Source organism: Lineus longissimus, chromosome 7 (assembly GCF_910592395.1).
Source record: "Lineus longissimus chromosome 7, tnLinLong1.2, whole genome shotgun sequence".
Lineage (NCBI taxonomy): Eukaryota > Metazoa > Nemertea > Pilidiophora > Heteronemertea > Lineidae > Lineus > Lineus longissimus.
In genome coordinates, this window is record NC_088314.1 from 2,030,159 (window position 1) to 2,050,878 (window position 20,720).

General features: G+C 42.6%; 2 protein-coding genes and 1 long non-coding RNA gene across 3 annotated transcripts; 1 reads left to right on the plus strand and 2 right to left on the minus strand.

Annotated features, from left to right (window-relative positions):
- Positions 1–820: 820 nt before the first annotated feature.
- LOC135490779 (uncharacterized) lies at positions 821–1,889 on the minus strand. Its single transcript, XR_010447765.1, has 3 exons — positions 1,810–1,889; positions 1,471–1,485; positions 821–973 (listed from the first exon to the last, which is right to left on the minus strand). It is a non-coding gene; the product is annotated as an uncharacterized LOC135490779 (long non-coding RNA).
- Positions 1,890–1,946: 57 nt separating this feature from the next.
- Positions 1,947–4,910, minus strand: LOC135491321 (uncharacterized). Its single transcript, XM_064777100.1, has 2 exons — positions 4,511–4,910; positions 1,947–3,569 (listed from the first exon to the last, which is right to left on the minus strand). Exon 2 carries the CDS (start codon positions 3,395–3,397, stop codon positions 2,522–2,524), a length of 876 nt encoding a protein of 291 aa, XP_064633170.1. The 5' UTR covers positions 3,398–3,569; positions 4,511–4,910; the 3' UTR covers positions 1,947–2,521.
- A 2,860-nt stretch (positions 4,911–7,770) lies between these two features.
- LOC135491027 (neprilysin-like) lies at positions 7,771–20,596 on the plus strand. Its single transcript, XM_064776651.1, has 16 exons — positions 7,771–9,529; positions 12,425–12,567; positions 13,477–13,623; positions 15,033–15,125; positions 15,933–16,057; positions 16,698–16,813; positions 16,923–17,077; positions 17,328–17,504; positions 17,844–17,962; positions 18,161–18,210; positions 18,483–18,534; positions 18,798–18,868; positions 19,133–19,209; positions 19,450–19,509; positions 19,713–19,811; positions 20,056–20,596. Exons 1-16 carry the CDS (start codon positions 7,804–7,806, stop codon positions 20,191–20,193), a joined length of 3,348 nt encoding a protein of 1,115 aa, XP_064632721.1. The 5' UTR covers positions 7,771–7,803; the 3' UTR covers positions 20,194–20,596.
- The last annotated feature ends 124 nt before the right edge of the window (positions 20,597–20,720 follow it).

Here is a 20,720-nt window from a genome sequence, read left to right on the forward strand (position 1 = left end):
CACGCGACAGCATAAATTTGAAGAAGACATACATTATAACTGTCTTCTCTGCAGCAGGGTTGAGCTGTTGTCTAAGATGATCGAGACAGAGGAGTCGATCGGCCATGTTCTTATATTAAGTGTTGACTGGTTCCAGATATCAGATCCTACTCGCTGACTTTGAGCTGGTAATCTGTAGGTCAGTCTCCGGTCATGTAATGATAAAGAAAAATGCAAATTTGTAGTGTCTCCTCCAGGGTTGTGACTGTCTTCGATGGAAAGTGTCATACAGTACGCTTTCTGCGTTTCTGACTATGGTTCATACGGTTCGTATATTGGCCATAGTGGCCTACCTACCACGAATGAAAATTGCACCAGAGGAGCTGATACCCGCGAGGACAAGAGAGAGATGGTCCCCTGGTTTCTTTCGACATCACGTCTTTGACTTGCTCCTTAAACGTGCTGTCACAAGTGACTATTGCCTGTTGAAATAAACGAGGGGAGACTCCAGGTAACATATATACGTCAAGTGAAATTTCCATAATTTTGCCAGCAAACAAAGAGCAAAAGCCTGAGGTATGGGATAAGCCTTTTATCAAACGGGGTTTCGATATTATAGAAACAGTGAGAGAAGAGAATTGAACATTTGCTGAAAGAAGCTCATAACCACGAATCATGCGAAAACCAATAATGATCTTGATGATGATTTGCTAGGATGATAATGTCGACGACGAAAGGATGGGATTTGTCGCTTTTTATTCGCTTCTGTCGTTTCAAATTTCGAGTCATTGCCTCTGAAGATAATCGTGTGAATCCGCTACACTTGCCTTTATTGCGAGTCCATCAGCACGAGTGTATGCCGTGCACGAGTCCGACCCAGTAAAAAGGACACCGTCACAGTATGACGTCGCGGTGCAGGCCACAGCCACATCACCTGGGCGACATTTCGCTGCAGATGGAGAATCATCTTTTTGTTCAGAGAGGGGGCCAAACACTGAAACAAGAAACCATTAGGCCGGAGTGATACTGGGTTCTCGTTGTCACTTGTCATGATTCACTTCTCGCGAGTTAACTGAATTAGGCTTGAAAATATGACGTCAGGGTGAACAGTGACCTCGTGATGAATCGTATGTGGCCCGCTCTTCGGAAATGACTTGTTCGTTCTTCATGTCACGCATGAAAAGTGAGCAGTGACACGTTGCATGTGAAAACGTGAACTCCATGTAATCGCAGCCTTGGCCGTCAACTTCTTGGTCAATGTCGGAGTAAATACTTATCAAGGGCAAGCTGGTGCGCTGTACTATCCAGTTTCACTCTATAGTCACTTAAGATTCGACCTCCCAACATGTGAACAAGAACTTGAATTCACACGACTGCTGAAATTATCATCTGGCCCATCTCAATGGTGAAAAACCATTTTGTATTTGTCACGAACCTTCCGACATTGCTACGATTACAAACAAACTTCTGTGTGTGATTTTGAAGGCTTACCTTTATAATGTGACGCTGGAAGAAATCGACAAAGATGAATAGCAAGGCAATGCCTGGAGTAGCGTTGAGAATAAGTTATCAGCTGGCGCTTCGTTGTATTCGTTTTTTACGCAGGGTATCCGTCTATATCATGTGGTGATATGTTGGGAGCCCATGCCGTTGGTACGACCGGTAATCGCTTGAACTCGGACCACGATCAAGAGAGTATATCAAGTTTTGCTGGAGTGAAGCCGTGTACAAGAGCCGAGTGACGCACAGTTCACCAAAAAACGCCTTTTGCTGGATGGCGAAAGACCTGTCTTTCTTGATATGATCGAGGAGGTCTTCTGATGCCCTTACCTTCTGACGATTCTGTTCCCACAAGCAACAGAATGCTGACAACCAGTAACATCGCAGCAACTGTCAGCGTCGAACAGGAGCTATTTACCAAATAGAAGTTATTGCAGCTTTGCAATGCATGAACATAATTCGAAACATTGCGCCTGAAGGAATTGAGAGACGTTAAGCAAACTCAATTTATGTACTTTATTTCAGCAAACAATATTTTATTTTGAGGTATCAATACCATGGGATATTTGTTTTAAAGTGGATGATCATTGTAGACTTCATGTGTAATAATAGTTGTAGCAATAAGAGGAATATTTGTGAAATGATCAATAAGACGGGAACATGTATGGAAAATAGTCTCTGCCACCTTGGTAAGAAACCAATACAAACGCCTTACGAATGGCAAGAAAAACGGGGACATGTCTTGAAAAGGTCGTATTACACAAACATCGTTGATTCTGAACATTGGCGACCAAAATCTAAGACAGAAGTGATCTTACACACTGAAAAACTTGAGGAAGGGAATGAAAATCAATGGAAAGAATACCATAGAGGCTGTTTATGTTGGCCGTTAAGTCAAATACGAACGACAGGCAAAAAAACAGAGGTTGGAAAGCCTAGGTTCATTTAACCATTTCGTTCTTACTCCGTTTTCTGATATCGGACTTGGGGAGTGGAGTGGAGCGGGGTAGTGGTGTGGGGATAACCTTATGCTGAGGCAATACTAGTCTAGAATATCCAGTTCGTTCTCAACGACATCGTCCTCTAACACAAACTCATCTGTTTCATTCTCGGGTTTGACAAACTCTGTCACAAACACAGACGGAAGTGTCACGTTCGAGTCCTTTTCACTCGACGCACTGCGCAGAGATTTAGATTTTGTAGGAGACATGGAGGCCTGAATAGGGGGCAGCACCAATTTCCCATGTTTTCCGCGTTCATCAGTGTCTAAATATCTTTGAAAATTATCCTGTTCGTCCAGATCATGTTTCGTACTCTGATCCACTATTAGCATATTTCCATCGAAACCTGAAGCATCAGTCATATCGCCAGAATCGGGTAAATGTGAAATAGATCTGTTGCTTTTCTTTGCAGAAAGGAACATATCGTCCGACAATGTTCTATCAAACACTTCCGGTTTCTTCCGTTGTCGTAACAACCGTTTGACTTCCTTCCGGCGTCGCGTTTCGGGATTCATCTGTTTCAACTCCGCCTCTAACTGCGGCATGACCTCCTTCTGGTACCCATCAGGCCCGTACGTGCCGTACTTCCCTTGCGGTTGATTCTTGGGACTCAACTCGAAGTCTTTCGCAGCCTGGTTCAACACCTTCCGGTAGGCCACATGACCTCGCAGCGACTCCCGCAGTTCCCCAATCTCTCGCGTACACTTCGCAGTAAATATATGCTCAGCTTGGTCAATGTGGCGGTTAAATGATTGTCTCTGAAGCAAAATGTTTTTATTCAACGCGTCCGCCTTCTTGTATCTGTTCGATGTGGCCCTTTCCAGACACTCGATCTTGCTCTCGAAGTAGTACCCCCGATTGTACGGGTCGTAGAACAACTTCCGGTCCTTGATTGTGATAACGTTCTCGTCCGTCATGTCTGATGAGCAAGTTCGGAAAGACAAAGTAAACAACTACTGATGGCGCAGCGGTCTTATCCTAATAAATTCCACGAATCCCTCTCTAGAGTCGGGTTTTAATTAATCCTGAACGTTCATCCGTTTTTTGAAAGCCTCCGATGATTGCAGTCCCTCGTCTTTGTTTGGATGCCTGTAAACAGAAGACGTATGCCGTAAGAAGACGATCAAGATCATAAGGGTTAGGTTCGGACCTCATAAACCCATGATGGTAGTGAGGGCTTCGTAAAGGACATCCCCTTTAAAGGTCACTGAAAACAGTGTAGTGTTACCGGTTAATCCATGTCTTCATGAAGTGTGATAGACATGGGGCTGTTAAGTATCATTACACTAACGAACTATAATTTGTTTATGACAACTCCTATTACTCCATTGACCATATATTTCACGTATTTGCTGAGATCTGAATAGGACCTAAGTAATGATAATAAGTAATAATAAGTTTATTGGCATTTCCATTTGAGAGTTTCCACACAATGACGAGAGGTATACTAAATAGCTCTTAATTTGTTTTGGGCGCAGAACATGGCGGAAGGCGGGGTATGGAACCTTGGTTTTATTGAGGCAGGTGGCATGCATGCATGGCTTTGACTGACAAAGTAAGATATCAGCCGTTGTTCATACGCGCTAATAAACATGAAAACAGAGTCTCTTTAATGGAAGCTCGACTACACCAACAAGGACTGAAGTTGTATATGATATCAGCTATGAATGCTTGATCAATGGATCATCACAGAGTTCATGTGAATATCATCAGTTAATTTTGGTTGATGTATTCATTTCAAGATATAACTTGCTCATAACATTGTATGTGGGAATGCAAATCAACAAAGCACACACAGCTACGGTTCTTGGGCATAATCGCGATATCAATACGATTCCATGTATGTCCAACTCGTTTATGGAGAAGATATTGGTAACCCTTTGCTGTGTAGAAAGCAAAACGCGTAGTTAGTATCGTTAAATACTTCAGGGTATCCTGCTCAAATTACAAACTACGTCGAATCGGGGTGTCTTACTAGAGGCGTATCTGTTCATCCAAAAAGACTCTCCCTGACGTAATCGAAAACGTACCTTGAACAGTCAGGGCGATGATCCAGAGTCCGGTGGTCTGATACCTGGGCTAGTCCTCGGAAGTCCTTCGGTGAATGATGCTCTACCCTTGATCCCTTGCCTTGACCAGTTGAAACCAGCAACCTCTCACGTATCCTTCCTTGGGTTCGCGGAGTTTTTAGCCAGACTTACTCCATATTTGTCGTTTGTTCCGTGTTCTAACAGAACCTACGACTTTACCGTTGCTCAAGGAACTAAATGATTTTAATGGTCATCCTGCTAGCCATGCCACTTAGGTAGAATAACCGTAACTAATCAGGGTTAAACTCCCGTATTAAACAATATGTACACTAGCGTTAGCAAAATTCTGACCATTCAACCTGTGCACTCTTCGTCTTGAAACGTTTGGCAAGACTAGGCCTCTAAAGCCTACGTTATTAATCCCAGGGAAATTATTAAATATTGCTAGTGCGTATGGCGCTGTCCAGCCAAGCGACTATGTCTTATCATGTAATTAAGCTTACAATGCCAAGAATTAAGGTCTATCTGATTGTACATCACTGGTAGGCCAATATGGAGGACCTTCAATTGTGTATAACGAAAGTATATCAGAAATCAGAAACACAAATGGTGTCAAGTTCGAGGTGTCATTTTGTTAAATACGAGAGTTTTGTAGTTTTTTGCTCGATGACCGCCTAAATCCTTTGAAATCGTGTCGAGTTGGCAGCCAACAGACTCTTTATTCCTGGTATTAAACTACTGGCCAGCATGGTCACTAACGCTTCTGAAACTAATCCTATAACTCCCACTTTCTCATTATACAAATTCTCCATTTATTTTGTGTTAATAGGCCTAGTGGAGGCACGTTTAACTTTTAACTTAAGGCATTAGGTCCTTCAACTAGGATCAATGTTTGCATTTAATTTAAGGCAGGGTATGCGAATCAATCAGACATTCCATTGCAAAAGCGACATCGTCAGACCTCCAATATTGCCTCTAGGCTCACTCATATAGCAATATTGGTCAAAGAATTTTGAAGTGTGTGATGAGTTTACGATAGGCATTGAGTAATACCTACATGTACTATAAGTGCTGGTGCAGTATCCAACCATCAAGCACTCAGTGATAGCACTGTACTTCCGGCGTCGCCAATGTACTTCCGGTCCCACGATGACCATGACATCTGCAGTTAGATAAGTCAGGGACGAGATATGGCGATGTCTGCGTACTCGAGGTACACTGTACGGTAACGATAATAACAGCGGTCAAAGGGCCCTTTTTTCGAAGTTCTGTTATTAAGTTATGATGCAAATACCAATGAACGGTAGTTTTCATCGATCTGAATCATCAGCATTTCACTACAGACCAGTTATTTCCCTGTTCTACCCCCGGCATAGTTTAATCTCGCTAATACCGATGGAAGTATACAAAGTGGTCGGAATGATATACAAAATAGTTCCAGAGATGACGGTGCGACCGGAAGTAAATAGTTTTGATATTGGCTGGGCTTCATATACCGTAGTACTTTATTTCTGCAGTTGACTCACTGGCGTTATAACTGGCCAACGATCACCACTAGAATCTGGCTCGTGCGCGCAAGCGTTTTTGGGGAATTTCACCTGGTGTGGTATAATATTTGTCAGATTGCATGATGAAGTGGCTGAATAGCAAGATATTCTGATTTCGGCACTGATGTTGTCCCAATAGCCAATGGTGATTGGTTAATCCAAACCTAACCTGACACAAGATGGCGCCGGCCGCGAATTTTTTTCCCCTGAACCTTTGGGGCACTATAGTGTACATTTGTACAGGGACTTTCAGCCAATCAGACTTCGACAAATACATGACGTCAGAAGTCTTAGAAACTTTAGAGCAGTTGGTAGAGCGCTCGTCAAAAATGGCAGAATACGATGTTCGATTCAAAGGTCGCGAGTTCGAATCCGGTTATGGACAAAAATTTTCTTTTTCTTTTTTTCTCAAAGCAGCAAAGTTACGACGAACAAACTTTGACAATAAACCTCGTCTGCAGAATGACATACCAAAGTATCTCTCTCCGAATCTGATATCAAAGTGAACATTTGAGCCATTGAAGTTATGCCTAGTTAGATAAAATAGCTACCATAAAGCCTCAAATGAATAATAACGACTACCTCTCGCATGCCCGTCAAGAAATGATAAACCTATTCCCCCCATTGAAGCGATAAAATACACTTTTGACAAATGAGTAACGTGTCTGATTGTTCTCAAGGTGGCTTAGATTGGAATTCGAACCAAGGCCATTGAAATATTCCTTGTGAATTCCTCGTTAACACTGCTTTTTTTCTTGTACCAATCTCATGATAGTTAGTTTAGTTTCACAATAGACTTGGCACAGTTGTTTAAAAAGGTGTCTACCGTTGGAATTTGAATCTCTGAACGTTTCTTTGTGTAATTAATCAAGATTACTTTGTCAGTATTCTACCTTGAAGGTGGTTGATATCACTTTGAATAAATAAAGAATAAACGATTAGACAAACACGAATAAGTCAACGTTATTGTTTCTAAAGGTACTTCTTGTTAAGCTTCTCTCTTTTCACACTGGATAACTTTACTTCAGTATCTTCCGAGTGGTGATTGTTGGTGTAAAACTGTTGATGGTTCTCCTGGCCATGCCGGAACAGCTACCTTTCATTATGGCAAAGTAAAAATTGCTGTTAAAGAATGATGCAGATTCGCCTCATGAAGCTCAGAAATATCTGACAATCATTCCTCATGGGAACAAAAATCCGACACGGTGTGGATATCGCCTCCTAAGTAACACTCTGAGAAGTCTCTCTTCAAGCTTTACTTAACGAAATTAGGGAGATTTCGATATTTGCAAAGCCATGTAGCGTTGGATATTCCGTGCTCCATCCTGAGCAGTTTTAGCTCTAAATCAGCGGTGCTTAGTCGTCAGACTAGGTCAGAAACATATCAAATGGAAGACACAGGTCCACAGAGTACCAATTATAAATAAGACTTGTTTTATTTATTCTTATACTAAGAATCTTGCTAATACTCATATCTTCCGGAAGCTCGAGCTTAATGCAAATTTAGGCTGCTCTAGTCAAAAGTTATTTTTATTACAGATTTATTAAGACACGCTGGATTGTTAAAACAAACTGACTGAGTGTATTTCCTCAGGAAGGTTCATGTTGATACAAGTTGCGCATGCAGGTGCACTGAGCTCGGCTCGAAGGTGTAAGTGTTTGGTTCACCCGGCGGGGGAAGCGCTCAGGTCATCACCAGTAACGCGGGACGCGCGCTTCTTAATAAGAGGCCCGGGATTTGCCATCATGGCATCGGAGAGCGAAGACGTTAAGCCTCACGGAGGAGGACACGGGATGAGTACCTCAGGAAAAGTTGCGATTGTGATATTAACGATTTTAGTCATTTGTCTTACTGTTGCTTGTGCTATTTTAGTTCTACTTTTAATGGATCCTACTGTTCTTGAAGGAATAGGAATATATATGGATAGAAATCATAACAATGGAAAGGAGCCGACGCCGGCTCCTGTGTTAAGTGAGTGTAAGAGCAGCAAGATAAGTGATTTCAATATGACTGCTTGCATGGAATACCTTCAACAGAACATTGACACTATCGAGGAATCTGGAGAAAGAATACTACAGAAGGAATTGAAAAGCAAGTGTATTTGTCCGAAGCCTATTTGTCCTGATATTTTAACAGTTCCAACTCGACGCGAGCCTTGCCCTACGGCGGCGGAATTGTGCCCCACGCAAAAGGAATTAACAGATAAAGATACGAGTGAGAACTGCCCTTTGCAAACTTGTCCAACCTTACCAATGACATCCGCAAGTCCTACATGCCCACCCTGTCCAAAACTTACAGTGCCGAAGTGTCCAACCTCTGACGAGTTGTGTCCTACGACGACAGAGCCAAACGCTACACAAAAGCCTCCGAGGCCCGAGACTACCTCACGAATACTATGGAAAATAACTGGAACGACGAAAAGAACACCCACATGCCCTCCGCCGATTACCTGTCCAGTTTGTCCGACAAAAGTGAGAGAAGTTTCCACAACTCGGACGCCATGTCCGACTCTTCGTTGTCCCGAGTGTCCCAAGTTGGTGATACACGAGTGTCCGATTATGAAGTGCCCAACATGTCCCACGACCCCATCGCCATGTCCAACCTGTTCGACGGTTCCAACACCAGCGAACTTGACATGTCCAACATGTCCTACAACGCCATCACCATGTCCACCAGTTCCAACACCAAAGAATTTGACATGTCTAACTTGTCCGACAACTCCAGCTCAAGCTCCAGCTCCTTGTCCAACCTGTCCAACCTGTCCAACCTGTCGGACAGTTCCAACACCACCAGAGCTAAAGTGTCCAACCTGTCCGACAAATCCACCACCAGTCCCTTCTTCAGAGCAGAAGTCTACAGCATCTACGTCAATGCCAATAACTGCGTCTTCAACAGCTTCTGCGTCGGAGACGTCGTCACCAGCAACCTTGTCAACAACATTGGACAAACCATTACAAATCAATGTGTCGCATTCATGTCCCACCGCCGCGGAGCTCTGCCCAACTCAATCGTCGGTCGCGTCCGGAGCGGAGAATGTGAATGATTACAATGATATGGACAACTACGACCAATCTGGGGACGCCATCCTTGACATAGACGAGGTCTGCACCTTACCAACTTGTCTGAGTGACGCTGGGCGTATCCTCTCCGGCATGGACGCCCCTACAGACCCCTGCGAGAATTTTCACAAATTCTCATGCGGTGGTTGGCAAGTTCCTCGAAGTGCTGGGAAACGAAATCTAGACGCCATTGATTCGTACTTCGAAGAGATTGAAAAAGACAATGTAGAGGATATTAGGAAAGTATTGGAAGTACAGGTTGAAAGAAAAACGACAAAATCAGCAGAAAGGAAGGTTAAGGAATATTACGGGTCCTGCGTTTCGAGGCGTGAACGCGTTGTTGACCAACTATTATCTCTGAAGCATGGCTTGAAGAAGCTTGGAGGTTGGATAAGAAAGGTCGACAAGATAGGTAGGTCGAATAAAAAAGCGCAATGACAAATCATTACATTTGCTGTAACGCATATCAGGGCTTCAGACATGTATGTAGCTTGCAAATTTCCATACTTCCTGGGAAGGTAATGTTGAACGCATATTTCCCTGTACTGTCCTTACCAAACGATAACATTCGAATGATATAGTTAGGAGAAGCAACATTATCAGTTATTGTAAGGTATCTCATTTCCAAACTGATAATACAATCATACCTGCAACTGTCTTATTATAAACAAGTATACCCCAAGCCCGACCTGATTAACATTCAGTAGTATGAGGGTCCGCGTTAACCTAAAATATAAGTCAGCTACCAACGAAATTCCTTCTTTTTGCTTAACGAACCTTATTCACCTTGAAACCAGGAAATGCAGAATGATACAAGGAGTAATTGGCTTACTATCTATTTACAACCGAGGTAACTATTCATATCACCCTATTAAATCTGCTATCATAAGTATTAAACATGTTCAAGCCATATTACTTTGAACCAACATTTTCATAACTCTTTAGATAGACACATCATATCAAATAAATTCTGGAGATCATCCTGGGGTGAATTTCTCCATGACACCATGTTTCAATGTATAACAAGTAGTTGGTTCTGTTAGTCTCTTTCCATCCTCAAGAGTAAGCATACGTGGTAAGCGGCCAGGGCAGCAAAAAACACCAATTCAAGCCTCTTAACTTCACAGTGCATCTCTCTAGCTCTCTTTACTGTCTGACTTTTTATAATGCCATGTCTCAGCAGAAGCTTTATAGTTCAAGAGTCCCCATCAGTTAGGATCATACGTATTTTGATATGAACTGTTTGGAGAGAATGTGAATGTTGATAATGGTTGTTGATAAACAATACTTAAACATAATGATTACAATGAATATAAATGCAGCAGTAGCCATACTTTGAAACCATTCTAACGTTTAAAAAGTACGTTCTGTCAAAGAACATAATGAAAAGAAATGTTGCTAGTAAACATCGGAGACCATTTGCGAGGATGTCACAGACAAATGTTATCTAAAAATGGCCTGGGCGGTGATCTTCTTTTGACTCGGTTTACCAGCAGCATTCTAACCAGTATAAACAGCAGTTAACTGTTGGTATAAAGAAAACCAGTTATGAGAGTTATGACAGTAACTTTCACAGCGACCAATACCATACACCACAAAAATTTTAATCATATACATGTATGTATGTTGCTACAATGTCGATGAAATCACCACAACACCATCTGACCATCTGACAAGTTTGTATCGAAATATGATATCAATTTGCTCTCAATGTGGATTCGAGTCAAGGTTAATGTTCATTCCTTACTACCTGAGGCATGGCCTTCACTTGCCAGAGTTATGGTATACATCGTACTTTTGGGAGACTTCACGGTCTTCTAACCAGGTGTACCATGAAAAGAATAGATGGAACATTATTATAAATAACAGCGATGATTCAGTCAACCTGCTGTATATGTTTTTGTTTTTTTTGTATTGAGAAGTCTATAGCTCCCCGTTGCAATGTTTTATCATAACCGCATCTTCCGAGACAGAATACTTATCACAAGGCCGCTTAAACAACTCTGGTACCTGCAGTGAACCTTCATATTCTTTTTTTGTTTGATGAAGATGAAATGCCTCGTTCCCTGTCAAGGGAAGATCGACGGAATGATTAGATAGAATATTACACTATGCCGGGGCATACCTGGTTTTTCAGCTTCTTTTATCAGTGTCTTGTGGCGTGGCCTTCCATTACACATAACATATTGTCACCCCTTTCCCTTTCAATTGCGACCCCCATTAGCGACAGCAGTGAAAGGTCTTATAAGCTTTTCTCACGGGCCATAAGTCAGTGTCTTTGAAGTAGTATCAAGCTACCCACTCTTGCGGACTAAGATGGTCTCATACAGCCAGATGTTTGAAAAGCTTCCCTCTTCAATGAGCTAACGATGTCGACATTTCTTTCTAAAGCAGCATGGTCACGCCTTCAGTTATGATTCATGCAAGTTGGAAAAAAAACTTGATTCTGAAATAAAACACAGGCATGATGATCGTGTTTCCGTTGACTGGTGAAGTTTACTCGGTCCCCTATTGAGCTGTATTAAGTGCAAATCCTGCAACATGACTCCTAAGTGAAAACTACCTCAGCTGAAACTTCAGAGTGATTTTTCTCAAAGGTGATGAATGAATCATTAAGGTGTACGTTTCCTTCAAAGATTCAGGTCAGATTTGCAGAGAGTCAAGACAGTTTCTTTGCCCCTGCGGGCTGAGAAGTCAATCAAAAGGCGTTTCCCTCGCCGAAACAATCAAAATACAAAATCCCTGCTTCCCATACGCTGTCCTCTCCATCTTCGACGGAGTCACTCACAGGCAGTATAATATTGCGGTTAGCCATTCTGGAACGGTATCAAGCTCACCAAATTCAATGCCGCCACAGAATCTGAAACAAGATCGACTTTCCCTTCATTGTAGGAACAGCAAAAGTTCCTTTTCCTCGTACCATGATTTCGGTGGGAGGTGATTCGGCCTCTTGCATACATTACTCATGCGAGTAAAGACCCTTGAATAAAAGTTATATGAGATAATGGAAACCCTATCTCGAGCCAAACTCTCGTTCAAAGGTAACATTGAAATTCTCGACACCTAATCAAATAAAAAATGGACCCAGACATGGTGTGTTTTGAGAGGAAATATACTATTCACCACACTGGTGCAGAAGGTTAGCTGAGGGGCATATCTTGCAGCCAAAGAAACATAGGATTCTTGAGGTACCAGACATAGCTCCACTTAAAAGTGCAGCAGAGAGGTTAGACGGAGGCAAACAATTAAGGGCAAGTGTAACATGCATCTGTAAGAAGAAGAGATTTCATCATCTCCCCTTTTGCAGATTTCTCCGACTGGAACCCACGAAAATACGACCTAAAAGCTTCCATGAGGGCGGCCCACTTTGAGTTGATGTCCAAACCGTTTGTAGAGGTGGATGTCCACTCTGACCTCGGATTGAATGGTCATCCTGTAGCACATCTTGTGGTAAGTCTAACACAGCAATCTGTGCTGCGCCTTGGCAATATCTTATGCTGGTGGCACTGAGACCGCGAGCAAGCATGATGAACCCTTAATCCACAATCACAACTTAAATGTAACAGGAACTATAGACCAGGAGAAGAGACCACTATATATGTTACACCAGCCTGTGTAATTTTGTGTCTTTTATAAACAATGGAAATCAAAACTGAATAAAAGAAAAATGCCCAAGTCTGGGTCTAGATGCCAAGTGCATAGATGATGATAATGATACGCTCTTAGCGAAAGATACATCGCAAATTGTCTCTCTCTGGATCTAACATCCGTGCTAGCAGGCTCATATTTCTACAGCAATATGTTCTGTTGGTGGATTCGATTACATGGAAAACATGGCTAGACTCCCTCCTACTAACACACACAAACAGTTAGAGAAGAAGGTCACATTTTAGTAACCACCTCGAGCCGCATCCTGTAGCTAGGCGTGCGTTCTTGCTCCTTCTCCTTCTCACATTTGTTGTTGTTATCACCGGTAGCCACCTCGCTTGGGTCATAACCAGAAGCTGAGGTCATACATTGCTTTGATACGAGTCTTTTCCCCCTGTAGTCATCTTTGTTATTTAACCTCAGCGATCTAAAAAAGGCATTTTTGTTGCAGCTTTTCTTTACATAGGGTATGTACAACGGCCCGCTATTTGAATCATGCAGTCTGTTATCAGGAAATACCACCGATGTGATGTATCAGTCATTAGATCGTTCCAGGAGCTAATAACTAATGAATTCCTGGGTGGTACATCACAAAAGTTAACGCAGAACGAGAGAACCCAGAGTAGTGAAAATGATGACTTTACTCGGTCAGATGTAGATCCACAGCAGGAGGTTGGTGACGGTGATCTAACGGTTATATTTGATTTTCAGATATCGGCATACGACGTGAAGCCTTGTTCCGAGTACGGCAAGGAGTTTCGTGGCTACCTCCGAGAGTTGGCCAAAGCCTTAAATCCCGACAGCTACGTGGAGACATTCGTCCAAGGTGTATCTTACGTCTACTCAGAACTCTGCAAGGTACGTTCAATGCTCCATCGATGTCGCAAGCCAAAGTAGTTTTTCACGATTAGATGTTCCTGTTACCTCAATAGCTTCAAAATCATGTCTTTGGCAGGAGCAGGTTGCCAAATGGACTGCGTAGATCGAATTTCATATTTCCATAAAAACCGTCCTATTTTCCCCCACAACATGTTCAAGGAATATTTTCTGAACTGCTGTTTTCTGAACGCTCTTTATGTTTGTTCAACCATCATCAACCGGGCCTAAAGTATGTCTAGAAAAACAGTATCTCAGCAAACGATAGGATCAAAATGGACTTGTGTTCCTAACATTTTTCGTCAGTTTGCTGGGCTGCATCCACCTGCATCTATTTAAATGCATCAATCTACATCCGATCGAATTTGATATAATTCTATTCCATTTCCTGTCGGCTCATTCTCATGTATACCTCTGGTAACACAATATACAAGGATGTCTCGTAACGTGAAGGGAATCGACTTAGATTTCGAGATATATTTTGACAAAGATGGACTGTTGTTTGAAGATCTCCTTGATCGTGTACTTTCATCAGTGAAATATGGCAGTAATTAAATGAATGTTACAAAGGTTTAACGGACTTTAAGGTTGTACACCTAATCCGACCACGGCTGTTTTGTCTCAGTATCTGATAGACCATCGGGGAAGATTTTTCATTCCTGCACCAACATAAGCTCATAACTCGTTCCGGCTGTGAACAGAGAGGAAGTAGTGACAATATACCATTGAAGTTAGTCTTTCCCTGCGACTAATCTTGCCGTTATTCTTGCCATCAGTCAGCAATCACCAGTTTGGCCATTGCCATCAGATCAGTCACCCGAACTCGAGGCGTAGGCCCTACCCCTCTAGATTTTCGAACTATCAATCATCCTTACGCGATGTCTTCACCTTCTACAGCTGATGATGAAGCAAAAATAACTTAGATGTCCCCGGCGGCTCGTTTCTTCTGACGAGTCTCACCGTTGATAAAAAATAAAGTTCTTATTATCAGTTTCTGCTGTAATTAATACGATAAGGCCAGTTTTGCGAAACACTTGGAAAATCTGTCTGCACTTCAAGTTGCCTAGTCCAGAGCATCCAGAAAAACTGGTGATCCTGGTCTGGAGAGTTTTTCAAGAAGATGTATTTAGCTTCGAGGTGTATTGTCGTTCCAAGTTAGGTGCTTCGTTGGGAGTCATATCATTTGCTTGATATTATGCTTTAATCAAAAAACAACATTTGTCAGTACTCCAGGAAGCCTAATGGGCCATGTAAATGTAGTTGGTGCTCATGATTACTCGTGCCCAAGTAGCTCTCCCAAGATGGTAGAGGGAGGGAGTAAAGAACCTCTGGTGTCCTCGCCAGGATACACACGAGGCACCTTAACATATCTAGGTCTTTCGTTATTACAGGTGAATAGATTGGAGATAGAAGCCTATGAGAGGTTAGCATCTGCTTTAGAGCTGGCGATGCCGCTTTCGTATTTGAATGAGACAGTCTCGTGGGTAAGTTAGGGCAAACTGGGATGGATTTCGGGTGTGGCTGGGACTAAAATGCGAGTTGTTCATTGTAGCGACTGGAATGTCAGTGCTGGTTAGTCAAGGATGCCCCCTATCACCTCACACCAATCACGACCCCCATAGATCCCGCTTTTTCCCGCCATGGCCATTTTAAAACGAACAGACAGCGACTGGTGTGGGATGTTAGTCCTGGATGCCCCATTTATATATGCACCGGCTCAGTGAAATGTTAAAATCACGATGATAGGTCACCTGCTTGTTTCAATGATTGAAATCAAGAGGTAACAAGACTTGAGAGATACCTGGTCTCTCAAACAGATAAGAAAGCTTGTACGTTGAGTGTCTCAGGGCAAGGAGTATGTATTTGTACCAAGGTTGAACAAGCTTGGCATCTTCAAAGCGGCAACATGTACTGAGTGCAACACATGTTTGTGTAACTTAGCGTTAAGTTCAATGGACGTCGACTTTGGCAGCGATATAACGCCAAAGTTGATGTAACTTTCTGTTTCTACCATGTTTCGAACTTCTGGACCAAGGATACATGATTGTACATAGTTGCTTTTAGCACCGCAACAGTAATAAGATAGAGGAGTTGGGGTTGAAATATTGCCGCATCCTTGAAAGCAAATACCATAAGGACGCAAAGCATACAGAACACAACTCCTATCCTACGGCACATGGATATAACCCCCTTTAGTTAACTACCTTTATACTGGGATGGAGGGCAACTATTTGTACAACTCGATTATATTGCATTTTGGCCATTTGTACCCAAGTGATATTCTTTTTCAGATCGATTGGATGTCATTCCTTCAGCCGACTTACTCCGTGGACTGGAGCAGTACGGTTTTCCTCTCACCGGGAACACTACTGAAGCTACAACTGGTCGGAGACATCATGCCGAGGCTTTTGGAGAGGTCAGTTTGTTGCTGGTTATACAGTTACGACGAATCCTTCAGAGAGGCAAGGCCACCCAGACTTCATCATCAGTGTCCCTCATCTTTTCAATAAGAAAAGTTTACTGTGGATGAACATGAAACACCCTGAGAGCATACCCTTAAGGGAATCGGCAGAAATCCAGGCTAGAAATCACTGAGAAAAAAATTAGCATATATTCGGAAGGAATTGAACTTACCAACTGTTTCCGATACACCTAATAGACAAGAAGCCATAGAAGGCAAGAGTGCCTGAGCTAGCAAGATTGGCCGATACATATTTTTTTAAAGTTGTATAACTGCAACACCAGTTTCACTAGAAGTTGGATAAGGAGTTGAAAAAAATGAATGAATTGCATGAATCGAAGTCTTTGTCTGAAATACCTGGCCATAGGGTTTACAAAGACGAGGTAGATGTAACATTGAATAATCAACAGGCCTAAGGTTAGGCTTTAGCAAAAACTACTGCGCGTATTAAAAAAATCCAACAATTTAAAACGCCTTCGTATTCAAGACGTTCATTTTAAAACGCTCCTCGCCCAATTCTTGGTCAGCTGCATATTTAAACTTCTGTGTTGATTTCCTCTAGAACCAATCAACCCCCATCTTCTGGCTTTTGCAGGAACGTTCGCGATTACATGGCGTATAAGTACATCGACGACAACATGCTTGCGATGCCCAGGACGATCCAGGATGTGTTCATCAAATACAACAAAGGTTCAACGCAACAACGAAAGTGTAAGTCTAGACATAGAAGTTGACAAAAAGGACTGATTTTAACCATGTTGTCAAAAGTACTTCGCAAGCAGAACAAAATTCCACAAAAATTGTGTTCTTGCGTTTTCAGGTGGTCTTGACCTTCAAAAAGGATCCTACACGTGTTACCACATTCCTATAGAACGATCGTGGCGGAACTGCATCCAGTTCCCGCTACAGGAGGACATGGCTTTGGCGGTGACGGCGGAGGTGGATGGCCAGGTCAACGCGCTGGGAAACAAGGAGGTAGTCAGCCACCACGATTTTGTTAAATACAGCGCAGTTGCTCAAAAAGAAACAAAATGTAGCTGAGATGCTCAGTACGAAGCCTTACACGACAATCAATCACCAGCTTGTGGCGATTTGCACTGTCAGTGCAGAAGAGAGTGTGCTTTTGGAACATGAAGGAGGCCTGACAGTTCCCTGGAATGAAACCCAAGACACAATCGAAACATCTAAACGCCTTTGAGAACATCATTTCCTTTCTCCACTTCAGCTCATAAAGATACGAGACTTCATCAAGAACTTCGTCGCCCATCGAACGAGTACCCTGCCATGGCTTGCAGAGGCGTTGCAACACAAGTTTGAAACCCAGATTCAAAGCATAATGTCTACGTTAGCAGAACCAAAATGGGCTAAAAATCACAACAAACTAGATAGTTATTATGAAAAGGTATGCTGAGCTTCTCCCTGTGCAGAATCGAAAAGTTACTCCACAACAGAATGGATAAACCGATTGCACGGAGAGAGATTTCATGGCGTATGATTATAACTCCGCTCTTCCAAAACCAATCTCTGGGGACAATGTCACAGCCAGATGGGCAGGAGTTGTGGCTTTGAAACAACCCTTCTGATCTGAGGACGGTATTGGACAAGATAAAGCTTACATAAATAGCTTCCTCGAGGTTGTGATAGTTGCTCGAGCAAAATGTTGCAGGAAAAGGAAACTCCCCTTCCCGATTGTCAAAGTTGTTTTCCTGTGTTCTACATAAGGTCTCGCCATCTTTTTCAGCTTTCTATAAACCAGAGCGAACCTTTTCTTTCCAACTACCTCAGAAGCAGAAAGTTTACTCAGGGTTTAAAATCGTTGTATCTGGAAGCGCCAACGAAGGATAAGTTTAGGAATCTACGGTAAGGTAACCGCTCTTGTGGTATATCGTCGTGGCCTTTTATAAAATACCATGTCAGCATTGTCCCCCAAGATATTTCCGTCATAAACCTATCAAGTACCGATCGCATATAGAAACTTGGCCTGATCAGTGCATCACGTATCTCCGGAAATTCCTCTTGATGTCGTTCTGGTATTGAATTACATATCTTCTTTTCCAGGCATTCATTCCTGTTGAACATCCGGAAGAATCAAACCCGTTTGATTGTTGGTAAGCAAATTTGCTTTGCGGTGCTGAACTTTCAGTAATCCAGCAAAAAATATTTTGGTACCAGTCCTTCGAATTGTAGACATCTCTCTCAACATCTCCGGTAAATGAGTGACCACAACTATCTTAGACTAGTGCTATGTAGTATATAAACAGTATTCCATTGAAGTCACCCCTGCTGTAGGGACACGCAATCACTACTTCTTCTTCAAACTATGTTTTGCTCAGCTTCAAAATTATGACTTTCTCACCTTCATCCATTGCTTTTTCGGCAGACGCTCCCATTGTTACAATGAGGCAGCCTCTCTACAAGGCAAGAGGACTCGAGTAAGTATCTTGACTGCTATAGTGAAGTGAAATCCAATTTTACTCTGATGGATAGACACCGAAAGATACTGGTCGATGGCAATTAGAAGGGCCTGAAAACCAAAAAATAATGGCCCATTTTCCATTCTGATGAACCGAAGACACGATAGAGTCAAAAGTTGTCAAACAGCATTGTCACAACCAGCCACATGTCCTCTGATTCCGTTGTTCGCGCGCGATCGCGTCACCTTCCGCCACGCCTACATGAAACTTTCTTACTTCAGGTATCTAAATTACGGCGGCATCGGACACATCATCAGCTATGAGTTCGGTCAGGCAGTTTATGCCATGTCGGGTAAGTCCAATGCTTGTTGCACATGGACCAGAAATCGATCATTAGTTGGCCAGACAGCTCATGTCATGTCGCGTGAGTCCAATCTGTGTTGCTGCTCTTGGGTACTCGTTCTACTATACCAATACCTGGTCTCGGTCAAGGCACGTTGTACTGTGACACAAGCTGGCCTCAGTCGAGACAAGCCCCTTGATAACGCTGATTGACCCCCTCGATACACCAGCTTTTGACGTTAGCCGCATCTGAATGCCTCTCTTCAACTTTCAGATCGACTCATGGCAGAAAACATAAAAGATGAATTCAACTGTTTATCGAAATATGCAAATATATCAGGAATGACAAAGGTAAATAGTACTATAGCATTGCTTTTAAGATGTGACGAGAGGAGACTGTGAAGTGTAATCAGTGGTGTTCGTCGATCGGTTTCGACCACCTCGGAAATCCAGCCATTCTGATGACATATACAGTCCTTTTTTAAGGGTTGAGGGTTGTCCGAGTTCGTGTAGGTCGTCAGGTCATCAAACCATGCAGAATCACGTTTTAAGATTGACCAAACAAATAAGTGTCTTTTTATTGTGTTTCAGCGTGATGAAGTTCTGACGGGTGTGATGCTTGATATCCTGGGAGTTAACTGGGCCTTTGAGGTAAGTGCATCGACTCTCATGTGGGTGAACTACATTCCTACAAGATACTTGCAGAGAAAGCAATTGATCGCCTCGCAACAGGATTGGCACATTCATTGTGATACAGCCCGAACCTTGTGAAGTCGTTGTCGCTGGATCCGTTTCAAACTCCGGCAAGTTCAGGCTTCATGGCATCCTTAGCTGTTCTTATTTTACTTCTTCAGGCATACCAGTCAGCTGCTAAGTTAGGTGATGCGAAGGCTCAATTCCTCCCTGGCGTTCCTTACACTCCGGATCAAGTCTTCTTCATAAATACAGCTCAGGTAAGAACCAGCCATACCTTCCGAGACTTGGTCTTATCGCCAAGGCTTCCAATGTCGAACAAGCAATCGATTTGCTTGAATTGCCACGGTTGCAGAGCTTGCGACAATTTGAAAGCTGTGCTGGTAATGCCACTTGCAAAAGATGGAAAATGTGACAAGACTGCCGACTATTTCTGAGCTATTGGCATATATGCCACCACCGCAAACTTCATTAGCTTTCAGCTACTTCGTTTACTACTTTCAGGTCTGGTGTACCATTGACGGAAAGAACGCCGAAGCGAGGGTGAACAACATCATGTCCGAGACACCACACTTCATTACATCATTTCAGTGTCCTGCCGAGTCGCGATTGAATACGGGAAGATCGTGTGGAATTCGATAGTCACATAACTCGGATTTGGACTAAATTTCCAAGAGAAACTAGCGAGTCAGGGAGTCATAAGTCATAAGACATGATACATGGTTTTGGGCAAAGTAATGACACCTTTGCAGCCAATACGTCAACTTTGATAATTCTGTATCTAGATTATGTATTTTATATTTGCCATTTCTAAATGTTGCTGTTTGGTGGGTACCGGTGTGAGGTAGTCAGGGCGTATATGATTTTACCCTGTGCTGTCATCTTCTGCCGAGAACATATGGGCAGTGTCAGAGTTCTTCCTTCGGTTGAATTGGGATCGAGTTCATGTACATAAAACGATTATCTATAGGTGGTTATGAAACTTAATGCTAGTACTATTGATGTACATCATGTTAACTAAATAGTCAAGCGTATCATTGTCAAATGTTGTTATCTTTCGTTCTTCATTGAGTCATGTAGAATTTTCGACTTGTTATTTTTTGTTCAAATTCTACTTTAGTTTTGTCGTAGAACTCGAATGAGCCTTCTATACCTTCACAATGAATAGA